Source organism: Tachysurus vachellii, chromosome 11 (assembly GCF_030014155.1).
Source record: "Tachysurus vachellii isolate PV-2020 chromosome 11, HZAU_Pvac_v1, whole genome shotgun sequence".
In the NCBI taxonomy this organism is placed as follows: domain Eukaryota; kingdom Metazoa; phylum Chordata; class Actinopteri; order Siluriformes; family Bagridae; genus Tachysurus; species Tachysurus vachellii.
The window spans coordinates 4076555-4095487 of record NC_083470.1 but is presented as its reverse complement, the minus strand read 5'-3'; the positions used below and the strand labels follow the sequence as shown (position 1 = coordinate 4095487).

General features: G+C 41.1%; 1 protein-coding gene across 1 annotated transcript in view; it reads right to left on the bottom strand.

Annotated features, from left to right (window-relative positions):
* grm6a (glutamate receptor, metabotropic 6a) overlaps positions 1-18294 on the bottom strand; it is a 74938-nt gene extending 56644 nt beyond the window's left edge. The window contains exons 1-2 of the mRNA XM_060881256.1: positions 18143-18294; positions 4313-4908 (exon numbers count right to left, since the gene is read on the bottom strand). Of these exons, the coding sequence (XP_060737239.1) occupies positions 4313-4861 (549 nt within the window). The 5' untranslated portion in view covers positions 4862-4908; positions 18143-18294. The remainder of the gene's footprint in view (positions 1-4312; positions 4909-18142) is intronic.
* Between the last annotated feature and the right edge of the window lie 639 nt (positions 18295-18933).

The following is an 18933-nucleotide window of genomic DNA, read 5'->3' as shown; positions in this document are numbered from 1 at the left end:
GGTACATTATCAGCACACATGATAGTAAGTAGCTACATGCTAAGGCTAACTTTTTTCTGTGTTAATGATAAAATAACGTTATGTACTTTCTCGATTACAACCTCCGTTTATACAGATTACATGGAGCTGCACGTACACGTTGGATTCACCGTGTTTGGATGCTAATGTAGGTTCACAAAGCCCTGAGCATTAACAGTAAAGCAACATCCGCCATTGTTGATGTGTTTGTATTTGCCGCTGCTGCGCTAAAGTTGCTGGGACACGTGACACGTATACAGTGACGTCAGACTCGGCTCTGTGACGGCTCTCTAGCCGGTGGAAAGGCAAACCGGTTCTTAGAAGGTTCGCCAGTGGAACCAACTTTGAACCAGCACCAGTGCTAGCTCTGAACCAGCACCTGGTTCTTTTTGGTGTAAAAGGGGCATAAAGTAAGTTCCTAAAAAGAATTAGCTAATTTTCTTAAAAGGTTCCTCGAGTGCAAAAGAGTTGTTACTATATAAACAGAAACTTATTAAAAGAAGAACGCTTAAATAAACCCGTGATTGGATCCGCAGATGGAACTTACTGTAGTTGCTGATCAGTCAGAATTGTGAATTCAGCAGCACTGTGATGTGAACATATGTAATGAATTATTCTCCATTTGAAATGTTAAATCATCGTTCACTGTGTTCGCACACATGATTACAGCGATGAAGACAGGCTCTGTTTCTGAAACAGTGGTCACCTTTTGGGTAAAATATTCAGCTGGGCTTTTGTAGTTTTACATTGCTGTCAGCTTTGGCCTCGAACACGTTTCAGCCAGCTGGGGCTCTCCAGAGAAAGCTGGCTATTTTTTGATATGTAGATCAAACACTAGTCAATATGCACTGGGGTGCTTTGTGATGCCAGACACTGGTTCGGCATTCTGTCTTGCCAGATTGGACATTTCAAATCCAAAAGCTGCTCATCATGAAGGAAACGATTTTTTTTAAGCCCGCTTTATTGCACCGACATTTCATTGCTGTTTACAGGAAAAACTTGTGAAATAAAAAAAAAATCTTGTGTCACCACTAAGAGTAAAACCAAACCAATAGCAGAAGCCTCAGGGATCAGAGAACAGCAGAATGCCTGATTAGTCTCCGTGATTAGTTACCCTGACTGATTACATATTCGTCAATTAACAGCCACCCTGGGCTACTGGAGCCAAGCCTCGCCACCATGGAGGAATCAGCTAAGCATTCATGCCAAAGCTGATTTACAGGATTTACATAAGGTTCAAGGGGTCGGACAGTTCAAACGACAGTTTCTATGATCTCGATCTCGTGTATAACGCATGCATATGCAAATATGTATCGCTCGTAGACCGACGGTTACCTTTTTCTGCTGTAATCTTTTACCTTTTATTTAGTTTCATCACTATTCTAACCACCGCCTACAAAATTACGACAAACAGCAATTAATAGAGGAAGGAGGGGAAATCTTGGTGGGACTGATTAAATACTCGTTCTTAGATCGAGTTCTAATGATGCTCGTTGGGAAATGAGAGCCTCATTAAAAGTAGCTGCGTTCAGATTGTAAAGCTGGGAGAAACTTATAGATAAAAGATTTACAGACAGCACTAGAATTAACAGAGTAATTCTCAGTTGAGAAAAAAATTCTTTATTCGTTTGATTTGGATATTTCTGAGTAACAGACCACTGTTTAGATTAAATAGTACAGGTTCTTCATTATGCTTGGAGGAACATACCAATATTCTTACTGTACAAAACCATCCGTGTACCTCAGACCTCCGACACACCAAATATCAACCATATATTTTTTTCTTTTTCTTTTTTTTTTTTTTCTTGACAGTCAATTTTTATATGTAGAAAGGTTTCACTTTTTTTTGAAAGCCTCTTTGCTTTACAGACTTTCATTACATGTAACTTAGCTGTAAATAATGTACATGCTCTAAACCGGGTTACGAGAAATGGGACGAGACTTTTAGGCCAGGAAAATGGCAGTTCTGGCTCTGCATTAGCACTCAAACTGGGTCTTGGGAGGCATTTTGGCCTAAAGTAGGTTTGAAACTTCCAGTGCAATGGCAGATTTCCAAAGTCACACCTGTGTTGTGCCACCCGACCCAAAGCAGTTCATGTGTGCTCGTTTCCTAAAACAAAATCTGGGCTAAAATAGAAAAAAACACCTCACCCCAAACACAATCTAGCAAAATCAGCATATTACGCTTGCACAAAAATAGGGCCCAGGGAAATATAGCCATGAGATTTATACTCTGTGGCAAAAGTTCAGCAGTCTGTTGCGACCCATTAAAATCTTGTATGATGATTGAGTTATTCATTATGAAGCACATTATCCAGTAACTACTATGAATTATCCAGTAACTACAGTAAAAAGGTATATAGTTTCCAGAATAAAGGATGTACGTCTGAAGCCATAGACGCATCACGGGAGTTTGAAAAGAGATTAAAAATATCTGTGGGAATTCTAATACTCACAGACTGATACAGCTGATCCATCTTCTTTTGTTAAGGATAGCTGAGACGGAGAGATGAACTATTTGTGGATTGTTAATCAGCACCTCCATGATTTCAGGGAGGGTTTATTTTGTGACTGTTGCAGATAAAAATGTTTGATTTTACTGCACTTTTTTAAAATGAGATGCAACATTTTTTTATTTTTTTTTTCAGAAAATCTACTTGAATTTGTGAAATTGTAAGATTTCTTTAATACTTCAAGGCACGTGAATTCAAGAGGGCTTCGGCTGATTATGAGTTGTGATGAAATCACATGACACTTCTCGGCCCGAATCTGCGGGAAATCTACAGTCATTTAGAAAAACTGTAAGCTCCTTTACGGAGTTGCTTGATTTCTGGGATTTATTATTTGCTGTAGGGGGGAACGGTGGCTTAGTGGTTAGCAGTCACCTCACACCTCCAGGGTTGGGGGTTCGATTCCCGCCTCCGCCTTGTGTGTGTGGAGTTTGCATGTTCTCCCCGTGCCTCGGGGGTTTCCTCCGGGTACTCCGGTTTCCTCCCCCGGTCCAAAGACATGCATGGTAGGTTGATTGGCATCTCTGGAAAAATTGTCCGTAGTGTGTGTGCGTGCGTGAGTGAATGAGAGTGTGTGTGTGTGCCCTGCGATGGGTGTATCCTGCCTTGATGCCCGATGACGCCTGAGATAGGCACAGGCTCCCTGTGGCCCAAGGTAGTTCGGATAAGCGGTAGAAAATGAATGAATTATTTGCTGTTTTATTTGCTGGAATTCTGCAAATCAATCACTGATTTATGGTGTGTTGAGATTTATTTTTTTGGGATGGTCCATTTGTGGTGGTTTGGATGTATTATCACATTCACATAATCCAACAAATATAAGCCATATTGGTCAGAATATTAGTGAACATTTACTAACTGCAGGCCTGTGTTTCCATGCTTAAATCATCAGCGTGATCTTGGCTCAAGCAGAAATTGGGCTTGCATAAACACAATCCTGCTCCAAAGTGAGATTGAGGTTAAGAGGATAATTTTCCTGTCCATTAGCATGTTTCATCTATGTCTCACCCCTGCCATTACCATATTTGTAAGCATCCATCATGTTTTGCATCATACTATGCTGTTCTTCTATTAGTGGCTTTGAGGTGAACATCATAGCAGAGCTACTGTAATATGCTGAGAGTTTCATCAAAATTTCAGACATCTCAAGAACATTTTCACCAGCAATCGTTGATAGAACTTGTACTAAAGTGACACATTATACACCAAAGGAGACCAAGAATTATTTAAAAAAATGCATTTTTTTGCCAGACATTGTATGGTGTAAGTCTGCTTAAGACAGAATAGTCTTTAACTGTATCAGTTTTCTCCAAACTACTGATACTAATTGTTTCAAACTAATTGTTTCAAAAGTGGGGGCACAGTGGCTTAGTGGTTAACACGTTCGCCTCACACCTCCAGGGTTGGGGGTTCGATTCCCGCCTCCGCCTTGTGTGTGTGGAGTTTGCATGTTCTCTCCGTGCCTCGGGGGTTTCCTCCGGGTACTCCGGTTTCCTCCCCCGGTCCAAAGACATGCATGGTAGGTTGATTGGCATCTCTGGAAAATTGTCCGTAGTGTGTGATTGCATGAGTGAATGAGAGTGTGTGTGTGTGTGCCCTGTGATGGGTTGGCACTCCGTCCAGGGTGTATCCTGCCTTGATGCCCGATGACGCCTGAGATAGGCACAGCCTCCCCGTGACCCGAGGTAGTTCGGATAAGCGGTAGAAAATGAGTGAGTGAGTGAGCGTTTCAAAAGTGTCACATGACATTATTAAGCACACAATACAGTACATGCTTAACTCACCTCAAAGAGCCGAAGTACGTTGGCCACCATGATGGAGACAGAGCTGGCTGATGCCCCGATCACACCCACCACGCGCTCCGGCTTGCGTATGATTGGTTGCTCGCCATTGGAGCACCGGATATCAGACGTATCTTTCTGAATAAGCGCCTGGACAAATGTGAGTGACTGCTCCAGTGCGTACGTGTCTCGTGAGCACGTGTCCAGAATCCGTGTGCCCAGCGTGATGTTAGGCAGCAGCTCAGGATCGCTGTTGATTTGGTCCAGTGCGTACAACATGGCTTCCATCCGATGGATTCCTTTCTCCTTTTTAATCTCACCACATGCTTGACCCAAGGGCCCTTTGGAATGCACGGGGAAGAGCCCACCGAGTGTGATGTCACCAGGGATTTTGATCGAATGCGGATGCGAGTGCTGGTGCGCCATCAAAGCTGGGCTGACCCACACAGAGAAGATCCACAGGAGGCATGACAAAGTGGGTGAGCGGAGGCTGCTCCAGCTTGGATGCAGTCTGAGCTCTAATAACAGTAATGGTGGGGAGTGGGAGGCCATGACACGTTTGGGTTTTACAGCAAGCGTTCATCCACGACGTAAAGAACCTGTCAATGATAGAAGAAACATGATGAGCTGTGGCTTCATTTTTTATTATAAGAGCAAAACAGTTGTGTTGTGTTCTCTAGTCTTATGCCATGCCATTCCTATCAAGCATTAAGGCCAGGGATCTGATAAAAATGCTAGGTTATCTGTTATAAAAAGATATCTCTTTGATTGGAATGTCCTCATGGCAGCTTTATAACACACTCTCGTACATTCACAGTAAGCAGTGCATGAAATTGGGAAGCTATTGAGGTGACCCTGTATAAGGGAATGATTCTACAGGCTACAGATTGCAGGTGTGTCCTCCAGCAACCAGACTGTTATCAGCAGGTTAGTCTGAATGAATGAAGAGCATTATGGGATGGCAGATGGCAGAGCGTCAGGGAGCAGAGGTAAACACACTCGTCTGATTTAGAGCGATGGCAAGGCCAGGTGCGGAGCGACTGCTTTTCAGGAGGTCTGGAGAGAGCCACAGTATCGACTGAAAGACGGGGGCAGAAATCACGGAGGAGGAAAGAGCACGCAGGCCAAGAAATTGACAGATAGTAAAGAAAAGAGACTGATAGAGAGAAGGAGATAAAGGTTGTGGAGGTTTTTAAGAATTTGATGGACACACACCAGATGGAACATTATAAAGCTAAAAGCCCAAAAGCTCTAAAAGTGTAACGGTGCAATAAACACATCAAAATATCTTTATTAGGTGTGTAAAAGGGAATGACAGCAGTAAATACTGTGATGTATAGATGCAGCCAGGAACCTCAATAAATGGATGGAGAGATAGAATGATGAATGTTCATGAAGGGACAAATGGGGAGACTTGGATGGATGGATGGATGGATGGATGGATGGATGGATGGATGGATGGATGGATGGATGCACTAACAGCAATGTCTCAACAAATATACAGAGAGATGGAGGTAGTCAGAGGCATGAATGGATAAATGGATGGATGGATGGATGGATGGATGGATAAATAGATGGAAAATGGGATAGACAGATGCATTGCAATTCGAAAAATATATTTGCCTTTTCTTGAGTTTCTTTGTGTGTTTCCGTGTGTCACTGAAAGTGTATTATAGTGTGTTACTGAGAGTGTGTTACAGTGTGACACAGAATGTATTAGAGTGTCTAACAATAAGTGTGTTACAGTGTGTCACTGAGAGTGTGTTACAGTGTGTCACTGAATGTGTTACTGTGAGTGTGTTACAGTGTGTCACTGAGAGTGTATTATAGTGTGTTACTGAGAGTGTATTATAGTGTGTTACTGAGAGTGTGTTACAGTGTGACACAGAATGTATTAGAGTGTCTAACAATAAGTGTGTTACAGTGTGCCACTGAGTGTGTTAGTGTGCTACTGTGAGAGTGTGTTACAGTGTGTCTGTGAGAATGTGTTACAGTGTGTCACTGAGAGTGTGTTACAGTGTGTCACTGAATGTGTTACTGTGAGTGTGTTACAGTGTGTCACTGAGAGTGTATTATAGTGTGTTACTGAGAGTGTATTATAGTGTGTTACTGAGAGTGTGTTACAGTGTGACACAGAATGTATTAGAGTGTCTAACAATAAGTGTGTTACAGTGTGCCACTGAGTGTGTTAGTGTGTTACTGTGAGAGTGTGTTACAGTGTGTCTGTGAGAATGTGTTACAGTGTGTCACTGAGAGTGTGTTACAGTGTGTCACTGAATGTGTTACTGTGAGTGTGTTACAGTGTGTCACTGAGTGTGTTACAGTGTGTCTGTGAGAATGTGTTACAGTGTGTCACTGAGAGTGTGTTACAGTGTGTCACTGAGTGTGTTAGAGTGTGTTACTGTGAGAGTGTGTTACAGAGTGTCACTGAGAGTGTGTCACTGAGAGTGTGTCACTGAGAGTGTGTCACTGAGAGTGTGTTACAGTGTGTCACAGAGAGTGTGTTAGAGTGTGTTACTGTGAGAGTGTGTTACAGTGTGTCACTGAGAGTGTGTTAGAGTGTGTTACTGTGAGAGTGTGTCACTGAGAGTGTGTTACAGTGTGTCACTGAGAGTGTGTCACTGAGAGTGTGTCACAGAGAGTGTGTCACAGAGTGTGTCACTGAGAGTGTGTTACAGTGTGTCACTGAGAGTGTGTCACTGAGAGTGTGTCACTGAGAGTGTGTTACAGTGTGTCACTGAGAGTGTGTCACTGAGAGTGTGTCACAGAGAGTGTGTCACAGAGTGTGTCACTGAGAGTGTGTTACAGTGTGTCACTGAGAGTGTGTCACTGAGAGTGTGTCACTGAGAGTGTGTTACAGTGTGACACAGAATGTATTAGAGTGTTTAACAATAAGTGTGTTACAGTGTGTCACTGAGAGTGTGTTACAGTGTGTCACTGAATGTGTTACTGTGAGTGTGTTACAGTGTGTCACTGAGAGTGTATTATAGTGTGTTACTGAGAGTGTATTATAGTGTGTTACTGAGAGTGTGTTACAGTGTGACACAGAATGTATTAGAGTGTCTAACAATAAGTGTGTTACAGTGTGCCACTGAGTGTGTTAGTGTGCTACTGTGAGAGTGTGTTACAGTGTGTCTGTGAGAATGTGTTACAGTGTGTCACTGAGAGTGTGTTACAGTGTGTCACTGAATGTGTTACTGTGAGTGTGTTACAGTGTGTCACTGAGAGTGTATTATAGTGTGTTACTGAGAGTGTATTATAGTGTGTTACTGAGAGTGTGTTACAGTGTGACACAGAATGTATTAGAGTGTCTAACAATAAGTGTGTTACAGTGTGCCACTGAGTGTGTTAGTGTGTTACTGTGAGAGTGTGTTACAGTGTGTCTGTGAGAATGTGTTACAGTGTGTCACTGAGAGTGTGTTACAGTGTGTCACTGAATGTGTTACTGTGAGTGTGTTACAGTGTGTCACTGAGTGTGTTACAGTGTGTCTGTGAGAATGTGTTACAGTGTGTCACTGAGAGTGTGTTACAGTGTGTCACTGAGTGTGTTAGAGTGTGTTACTGTGAGAGTGTGTTACAGAGTGTCACTGAGAGTGTGTCACTGAGAGTGTGTCACTGAGAGTGTGTCACTGAGAGTGTGTTACAGTGTGTCACAGAGAGTGTGTTAGAGTGTGTTACTGTGAGAGTGTGTTACAGTGTGTCACTGAGAGTGTGTTAGAGTGTGTTACTGTGAGAGTGTGTCACTGAGAGTGTGTTACAGTGTGTCACTGAGAGTGTGTCACTGAGAGTGTGTCACAGAGAGTGTGTCACAGAGTGTGTCACTGAGAGTGTGTTACAGTGTGTCACTGAGAGTGTGTCACTGAGAGTGTGTCACTGAGAGTGTGTTACAGTGTGTCACTGAGAGTGTGTCACTGAGAGTGTGTCACTGAGAGTGTGTCACAGAGTGTGTCACTGAGAGTGTGTTAGAGTGTGTTACTGTGAGAGTGTGTTACAGTGTGTCACTGAGAGTGTGTCACTGAGAGTGTGTCACAGAGAGTGTGTCACAGAGTGTGTCACTGAGAGTGTGTTACAGTGTGTCACTGAGAGTGTGTCACTGAGAGTGTGTCACTGAGAGTGTGTTACAGTGTGTCACTGAGAGTGTGTTACGGTGTGTCACTGAGAGTGTGTCACTGAGAGTGTGTTACTGTGAGAGTGTGTTACAGTGTGTCACTGAGAGTGTGTTACAGTGTGTCACTGAGAGTGTGTTACAGTGTGTCACTGAGAGTGTGTTACTGTGAGAGTGTGTTACAGTGTGTCACTGAGAGTGTGTTACTGTGAGAGTGTGTTACAGTGTGTCACTGAGAGTGTGTCATTTACAAGCTAGCAGATTGGTCTCTGGTTGCTGGATGATCACGACTGCGTATTGGAGTTTTTTGACTGTGTGTTCCGGGCAGTAAACCAGCGCTCTCCTGTACTTCTGCACATGCAGGGCTTTTATAGCATTTGCAGTAAGCAGTGGATATTACATTTGTCAGCAAAACCAAATCTCACCACTATTATCACATTTTGCCCTGCTCGAGTTCGCAGCCTTGCCGGCCAGAAGCTGCTTTCTCATCACACAACTGACGCACGTCAAATTGAAAAATTGAATATGAAATTTGTCCTGACGTGACATCTGCAATGGAAATCTGAGCAATAACGTATACATGTGCCCTGTATGAGCGTGTGTTTGTGTTTCCGGGCCAGAGTAAGCTGTCATCATTTGCATGAGTTTAAATGTCATATGTTATAATGCAAACTAATTGTTTTGAAAGAGGTTTCATCACTGGAGGAGGCGTAATTTAATTGCTCAAACTGGCAGAGGCTCACAAGCAGACAGTAATGTGAGGAGACACGAGTCGAGAGCGCACTCTAGCAAATATGATTTTCCTGCTGATGGAACATCACTCGGAGCTGCTAAACGTAATGGGAGGCTTCTAAGATGCAAAGAGAGGTTTATAACAGTCTGCATATTGACTGGGTTACGATCCATTCATTAGACAGGAGAAGTAAGCACTGCAGTATTTTTCCACAGACGCCTCTGACAGGCGCTTATCCAGGCTCGTAGTAATAAAATACACAGTTGTTCATTCTTACTTTGAATTCCAAAACCTTCGACAAGCTAGTTAACGATAGGACGTCATCATTATTATCATCATATTATAAGTATAGAGTTTGACAGGCTTTCGTTCCACATAAACACTACATGATGAAGACCAGTGTTTACATTCATGCCATCCAGAAAGGCAGAAGTCAATAAGAGTAGTAACAATCAATAACAAGGCCATGACAGAATGGCAGGCTTTAAACAATATTTTAGGTTCATCAATCAAAACTTGTCTTCTCCTTCCATTAATAAATGCAATTACCTAAAGCTTTTCAGGACTGTAGAAAGAACGATCAATGTGGAAACCTAGTTATCAGCTCAGGCTTTTCTGTGGCTCAGTTCGAGTCAGCTTCCTATTCTTCGCTTGTCTTTGTTTTATCTTTGTGCAATACATAAAACCTTTATGTGTATGAACATGCGCAAGACAACAGACACTGGAAGAGGAAAAAAAAAGGGGGTCTACAGGGAATTATGGGTGAAATAGGACGGTGCTTGTTTTTGCTTGTTGGCCTTAATGAATATGTAAATGAGCCCGATTCTACCTGCAAGCACGAAAGGGCGCAGTGTGATTTACTACACCTGAAAGTCATTAAGGGAACAGTAACTGTGTATAAATTAAAACAACAAAATGGTATTTGCAGAAGCCTGTTTCCACCGTTTTACTCCGTTTCCGCCAATTTGTTCTGTTGATATTTCCCACCCACCTGCCAGCTCTCACCATCAGGGAAGGGTGAAGACTAACATGCTTCCTTCTAGACACTGCATCTTTTCAATCTGTTGCACATTCTGAGTCGTTTCTACCCCAGTACTTTGTTCATAATGCAGTTTCTGCAAGTGCTTTTTATAAATCAGCAGCACATGTCAAATATTTGCGTGTCCATGCTTAAAAACTGTGCAGTATATTGTGAAATTGGACCGACAGAAAATCAGATCATACGAATACAGGAAATATCTAAATTATGTAAATTATCTTAATTAATCGGGGCACGGTGGCTTAGTGGTTAGCACGTTCGCCTCACACTTCCAGGGTTGGGGGTTCGATTCCCGCCTCCGCCTTGCGTGTGTGGAGTTTGCATGTTCTCCCCGTGCCTCGGGGGTTTCTTCCGGGTACTCCGGTTTCCTCCCCCGGTCCAAAGACATGCATGGTAGGTTGATTGGCATCTCTGGAAAATTGTCCGTAGTGTGTGATTGCGTGAGTGAATGAGAGTGTGTGTGTGTGCCCTGCGATGGGTTGGCACTCCGTCCAGGGTGTATCCTGCCTTGATGTCCGATGACGCCTGAGATAGGCACAGGCTCCCCGTGACCCGAGGTAGTTCGGATAAGCGGTAGAAGATGAATGAATGAATGAATCTTAATTAATTAAATAATTATCTAATTATGTAAAATATCTTAATTATTAAAAAAAAATATACAGTCAATGAATTGTGGTCATATTTGCAAAAAAAAAAAAAAAAAACGAGATATGGTGCAATTTATGGTGCAAATTAGTTGTATAGTACACTCAATGTATCGAACGTGTCATTACATCATAAAATATACTGTATGAACCAATGATTTGATATGCAAATTAAGGCTTTACTCTATTATTTTCCAAGAGAAGGAGGTGGTGCCTGTGTAGTATTTTCAGTTACAGTATTAAAATATTCTAGATTTATCACTGATGAACAGATTTCTTTTTTTAAATAGAGAGACATTTGCAGCCCTTAAGGCTTAGTGCTTGGTTACTCACTGCTGAAGGTGAACTGGTTTCTTCATCATATCTGAGATGCTTTGGACAAAATGAAAAGAAAAAAATGGTGCATACTGCGTGTGTGTGTGTGTTTCTTTTCCTGGTTTGTTTTGGCTCCCACACGTCACCTTAGAGAGAAGCATCACTGTAAACCGACACAAAGACTTTCCGACTAAACGCCTTTACCCTATGATGCAACATTTCTATCCTGATGGGCGTGTTTTCTTTCCGGATGACGCTGCCCACATTAACAAGACATGGGGGCTAAATTAATGGTTTGATGAGGATGAAAATGATGTAAATCTCAGACTGTGACTTTTACAGTCAGCAGATCTCAACCCAACTAAACACCTATGGCAGCTTTTCCTGTTGACACAGCGCTCATCAAAACACAAACCGGAGATATATCTATTAAAAGAACAACATTCATGTCTCCATTACAGTTACAGACTGGCCCAGGATTTTTGTTTTTCATTTCTCAGCCATCAGTATATAACTTCATACTTTCTGTGATACACACGTCGCCATGTGCTATATAAGAACATATAAAAAAATTAAATAAATAAAATAAAAAATGCCTGTCAAAGATTTGATCTATTGCAGCTCACAATACACCTGATGTAATCAGCAGCTGTGAGAACAAAACAGATCTGGAACGAGGCCTTTGAGAACGGCGCCGAGGACCTCACAGCTAATAGACTCTGAAATTTATAAAACGAACCTGCGCACAGCTCGCACGCATTGAATCGATGGCGTCTTTCCCCAGATGATGCATTAATTTGGGATTATATGACATTCTGCTCAGTATCTGCTTCAGAAATACGGCCAGTGCTTTTGAAGCTCCATCCATCCTCCTCCTTCTACAATCAACAACAAGGTTCACACTGTGTCAAATGCAGCATGCGAGTTCGAAAATAGCTTCACATCATCTACAGCCCAGAAAAGAAAATAATAAAATAAAACACCAAGCCCTGAATAAATATACAATAGCGATGAGGAATAGTTGTGCTGTTTTGTTTTCAGAACAGAGTTAGTAGTTTCCAGAAAGGTGGTTTTGTCGATTTGAAAAAAAAAATAATAATAATAGAAGCTTTTCATTGGATTCTTCAAGCGAATCTTCAAAATGCATCTACTGTATCGTCAGATTTAAGGTAAAGACTTTTATGAAAATAATCGTTTTGTGTTGAAGACTTTTCTCCAGAGAGATGTCAAAAACTTCTAAAAAAAATAAATAAAAATGCTTTCTCAGCAGCATTCGGATTTCTTAAAAGGCTCTGAGGTTTTGTGTGCGTTGCATCTGGTGGTACATTTGCACTGGTTTCGGTTCTGAGCATCTTCCAGCTGGCAGACGTACAATCTGTAAAGAAACCGTTCAGACTGGATGAAATTGTGCAAAGAAGCGCTAAGACGTGCAAATTAAATTCTGGTGGCTTCTCAGTGTTGGCTTTAACAATCTTTTTCTTATTTTATTTTTGATAAATGAGGTCATTTTGTGTATGATGTATATACTGGTGATTTTGTTACCGTGGCACTAGTCAAGGCTTGGGATATACTGTATTAGACAGAAAGTGAATAGTCAGTTCTCGATGTTGATGTGTTGGAAACAGGAAAAAGGATCTGAGAGACTTTGATAAGGGTCAGACTGTGATGGCTGGACGACTGCAGTCAGTGCATCTCCAAAACAACAGGTCTTGTGTCATTAGTACCTAACAAAAGTGGTTCAACGAAGAACAATAGGTGAACAGGTTACAGGCTCATGGACATCTAAGGTGTGGATCCCCATCTGGTTAGATCCAACAGATAAGCTACTGAAGCATGTATTTTTTAAAATGTAAATGCTGGCTGTGACAAAAAACAGCATGGTTCAGGATTAGCATTTTTCAGGAATGGTCTGAAGAACATAACAAAGAGTTTAAGGTCTTGACCAGGCCTTCAAATTCCCCAGATCTCAGACAAGTCTGATCTATTGTGACCCCACCTCACGATCTACAGGACTTAAAGAACCTGCTGCTGAACTCTTAATGCCAGATTCCACAGAACACCTTCAGAGATCTTGTGGAGCCGCTGCTTCATTGGAGCTGTTTTGGTGGCAGAGGGTTTTACTAATAAAGCTAAGCAGATGATTTTAATATTCATGGCTTGTTATACTCATTTTAAATAAGATTTGGGAGTATGGTTTATTCTGTGCTTGATAGTGCTTGATTCTGATTGGTCAGAAGATGTTGATTGATAACCTCATTTTAATACATTTTATTTTGGTAGTAATATCTTACACAGGGACTTTTTTGGCAGCTGTTCTATGTGAACAGATACAAAAAATATGTGTATTCGTGACATTTCGGCACTTTTTAAAAAGTCTGAGCCATAGGTTTATGTTTTCCGGCGCCGTTTCTAGAGAGGAAGACAAGCTGCGTAATAAAATACTATTCCTATACTACAAATCTTACGCCCTTATAAGGAGAACACATCACATGCACATACATTTTAAAACGATTTTTTTTTTTGGATTTTTTCCTGTCTCCTGGTTACTCCTAGAAAGGATTTGTGGTTTGTTGGTGACTTGACAAGAAGGAGAAATAAACAAAAAAACAAGAAGTTGGTGAGGGATGAAAGTTGACTAATAGAAATTAACTTGTTTGGCAACAAATTCATGGATAAGTTGATGAAATAAAGTACTGACAGAAGGACAGTAACTCTACTGCAGCTTGCAGATGATAATTAGATTTTTTTCCAAGTGTTTTATGTCATATATATATATTACTTAATGTGGCTGATTTCTGTGTATTATTTTATTTAAACCTTATCAAGGTTTATCCTGAACTCCAAACCCGGAAGACGAGCAATTTTGTTCAGATGCTAAAGAAAGGCCAAACACACAGAATGTGGACTGCTATGTGATATTAGGTTTCAAGCAGTTTTTGATTCTGAATAATTTAGCACCTTGGATATTTATGGAACGCGAACAGTGTTAAAATCTGTGAACTTTCCTGGGAAAACAGAATTGACACAGAGTTGACACAGAGTTGACTCGGCGAACATGCATGAGAAAGTATGATGGTTACGAATGAAGGAAACGGGTCGAGCTTTATAGAGTTCTTTATAACGTTATTATTATGCAAGGCAACATACTGTAATGTGTGGCGCTCGTTAAAACACCATGAATTTTACATGAAAGCGATGGATGTAATACGCTCCAGTCACAGTTATCTTTGGAACACCTTTCTGGCCACAAGCTTCAGGATTATGAACCGTTGTGTATTTACACACTTAACAGTCCGTAGGGATTAAATATTCGTAGTCGCATTTAGTGACATAAAACATACCAGACTCTCTACAAATGCTAGAAGCGTGGCTGGGGAAATTCCTTTCCTCATGAACTATCCCACTTCTAATCAAAGCAAATTTTGTCTGAAACATGAGTAGCAAGAGCCTGGTTTAATGTCATGAAGTAATCCATGTACAGAACGTAATGAAGCCCATTTGCGGTTCTGTAATTCCTATTAACTGAGAACGAGTCCTCAGGGTACTTACTATCAACTCAGCCTCACTGTTTCTCTATTATGCCGTCGATCAGGCGCCAAAACTTACACGGCCAAACGATTATTATAGTTTTTGCACGATCCTTAACGGTGTCATATGACTGTTTATAAAGCGTAAACAGAAACATAGGAATCCGTCAGTGGATTATTAAATCACTGGCTTTAATAATTAATGACAGAAGAAATGACAAAGATGCACTTTAAAATGCCTGCTATGGTAATAAGATACAATGAGTAAGGAATATATCCATGCCAGAAAAAAACAAAAAGCTGTACACGATTATACAATTTGAAACATAGGCTACATTATTTTTATTAGCACAAATACATTTTACTTTCTGAAACTTTTTGAAATTTCCTTTCCCACAGGTGCACAATGTCCTGTCTTTCAACAAAAGCATAATATAAGAGCCATTTACATATGATCAAGTGTAAATGTTCACTCATCCCTCATGTCGCATGAGCACTACATCTTCACACTGGCTTGATTTGGACAAAAAATATAAAAAGCCCAGTGTTCCATCAGCGCTCCGAGTTTATGCCGCTCTGGAAGTCACTCTCATTAAGTCCTGATCATTTTGTCCCTAAAGCCCGAACAGGTGCAGGAGGACTTTCTGAGCCTGTTCGGAGTGAACATTAGTATTAGATGAAATTGCAAATCTCAGAACATTTTGTGAAGCTTATGATGCTCCAGAGTCAAAAGACGAAACATTGGAAGTCTATTCATATCAGTATGTAATGAATTATTATAGCAGTATCTACAGTATGGTGGATAGAGGACTGGACTGACATTTGGTGTTTTACACAATGAACCTTTAATTATTCCTCATTATGTTCTTATAAAATAAAATATATTTGTGCTTGGCAGTTGAGCTTTTATAGGCAATAAATCCTTTGTTAATCCTCCTACTTATATCACAGAAGCCTGCTTGAGCAATCTTACATGTCATACGATATCCTAAGCACGCTATGCAATAAAACTACCTCGGGTCACGGGGAGCCTGTGCCTATCTCAGGCGTCATCGGGCATCAAGGCAGGATACACCCTGGACGGAGTGCCAACCCATCGCAGGGCACACACACACACTCTCATTCACTCACGCAATCACACACTACGGACAATTTTCCAGAGATGCCAAAATCAACCTACCATGCATGTCTTTGGACCGGGGGAGGAAACCGGAGTACCCGGAGGAAACCCCCGAGGCACAGGGAGAACATGCAAACTCCACACACACAAGGCGGAGGCGGGAATCGAACCCCCAACCCTGGAGGTGTGAGGCGAACGTGCTAACCACTAAGCCACTGTGCCCCCCAACACTGCTGTTATAAGAAAACAATCAACACAGAGGTGGTGTATGAAGCAGGTGATGATTAATTCTGCACAGATTTTATCACAGTCATTTAAAGATGTTGAATGATCATGAAAGAGGTTTGACCCTGTTATTACTTATGCTATAGCCGTGATAAGCAGCCATCCATAACGCTCTTTTATCCTATTTAAACTACTAAGGAAATAATGCTGTTAGAGAAAACATGTTGGAGAAAAAAACACCTCTGACTGCTCATAAGTAAATAATAAAATTCAACATGCTCAACATGCTAACCTGTAACCACTGCAGGCATCATCACGTCAGCTTTGATTTTTTACTGTAATGTGTACATAAATTGGTGTTTTATTAAAAGTATTGAAGTTTAGTCCATATTGTGCAAACCTACTGATTATTTCTGGGGGGAAATTCCAGAATGCAATGCAATAAATATTTAACTTACTGAACATATCATTTGAGAATTGTGTAGCTGGATCAACATCAGTTGTGCACACGTGCTATATCAGCAGACACACACACACAAATCTCAAATAACACTTAGGACATTTACTCAATCAGGTGTTCCTGATTTTGCTGTATATCGCCTAGTTAAACCTGACACGTCAAATATAATTAAAAACATTTAAAACCCGCTTTAACGTGCGTTTTAACGTGCGCCGTAACGTGCGTAAAACACGTGCGTTTCTAACCCAAACGCTGATTAAGATTACAGAGCGCTAATAAACACGTCATGAATTATACATTACACAGTGCAACAAAAATAAAAAGTATTTTATCCTGAACAGGCGCATCAGCATTCACTGTGCGAAAAGGAAGGAAGGAAAGAAGGAAGGAAGGAAGTGATATCATGCAAAGCCTGCATGTACACTCCTGTGGCTTATATGGATTAGGGAAAGCTGTTCATCACCAAATACACATCCTTCAGGAGTTACTGTCTGCTCTGCTTTCTTCTTCTTCTTCTTCTTCTTCTTCTTTAAAAAAAAAAAAAAAGCTCTGCACTTAATACACCACGCGTATATGGTTCAGTAATGAAAATACGCACAATCCAAACCCTGGAGATGAATTAACCCTTGCGTTTGTATGGGATAATTCAGCACTCTATGAATTCATGCAACACTGCAGATGTTAATTCAGCACGTCAGGAGCTTGTTCAAAACCAAACGGATTCAGGCATCTCACTTGGTGTTAATTTCGCTGTATATCATCTTGCTCTGCGTAATTACTCACAGTAAGTAAACGAGATGCACCATATGGGCAAAATATACAGTATATTGCAACACGCTGCAGTTAGTTGTGACACGGCTTGTGATATGGAAACACACGCTGACGGATCACACAGTTCAGGATGGGTGTGAAGGTTAATTAATGAACTAATCAGGACGTGACTGAAGAAGAAAAAATAATTAAAAAAAGTCTGGAAGAAATCATGCAAGACTTTAAGGTTTATAGAATAGTGGAAGTGTTTCTATACATGCTCTAAAAAAATAATAATAATAACAATAATAATAATAATAATAATAATAATAATAATAATAATAATAATAATAACAATAATAATAATAATAATAATAATAATAATAATAATAATAATAATAAAGGAATTACAGGATTATGTTTAGTAGACCTAGAAATGTAAATATAGTGTACCATTAAACAGCTATTTTCAAAACTTTATTATAAAAGGTGATTAAATGTAAGGCACGTGCTCAGAAGGTGTTTCCTTGATCTTCCAGTTCAGTGCCTTTCTCACTGACGGTGTATTTAATCAAAACATCAGATTGCATTTCTGTTGCAACATATTATTTACCGTGATATGGCTTCTACAGACACAAATGAGAAATTGCATTTCTGTGGGTCTACAGCACTACATAATGATGCTATCTCGTGTAGAATACACGTGAATGGATCTGAATGTGAGATCAAGAAGCTTAAACGGTGCAATAACAAACTTTCTGACACTGAGGGTGTCATTATGTCACATTCATTCAAGCAGCCTGTTGTAACTGATATGCTTTGGGGTTCACAACGATTCATTTACACTAACTTATGAGCCGCACGCGCTAACGGTGCCTTGTCAAAGTGTAATCTCGTGCACGCCTGATTTCTTACCTTTGTTTTCCATGAGCGTCTTTAAACCCAATCCAGGATCCATCCAGCAGCTCAAACTACACTCTGAACTCCTGCATCCGTTTGGTTATTCAGAAACTTCCGATCTGTCCTCCCATATCAGCGTTTAGCAGAGTTTATACAGGGCTTCATTCCCTCTACCACACTACTGATGATGATGATGATGATGGTGATGTTGAAGATGATGATGATGGTGATGTGAGGAGTTCTCTGAGTTGGAACCGGATCATTTGGTGATGGAGAGTCCGCCGGGTTTTTCTTTAGATCTAAAAATACAGATGCTGAGCAGAATGAGACTGTGGAAATCACTCTGAGATCAACAGAGGGAGAGGAAATGAAATAATCCCGAACTGCTCGAGCGCGCTCTTTAACTGGGGGGCGCGTTAATGCGCGAGCAGGCGGCCGCGTGCGCTCGTGCATGAGCCAGAGAGCGAGAGAGGGAGAGAGAGAGAGAGAGAGAGAGAGAGAGAGAGAGAGAGAGAGAGAGAGAGAGAGAGAGAGAGTGTGGAGGGAGAGAGAGAGAGAGAGAGAGAGAGAGAGAGAGAGAGAGAGAGAGAGAAAGAGGGAGAGACAGGAGGGAGAGAAAGAGAGAGAGGAGGGAGAGAGAGAAAGAGGGAGAGACAGGAGGGAGAGAGAGAGGGAGAGAGAGAGAGAGAGAGAGAGAGAGGAGGGAGAGAGAGAATGAGAGAGAGAGAGACAGGAGGGAGAGAGAGAGGAGGGAGAGGGAGCAACTATAACAGCAACTATTAAACCACAGCAATTCTCCAATAATT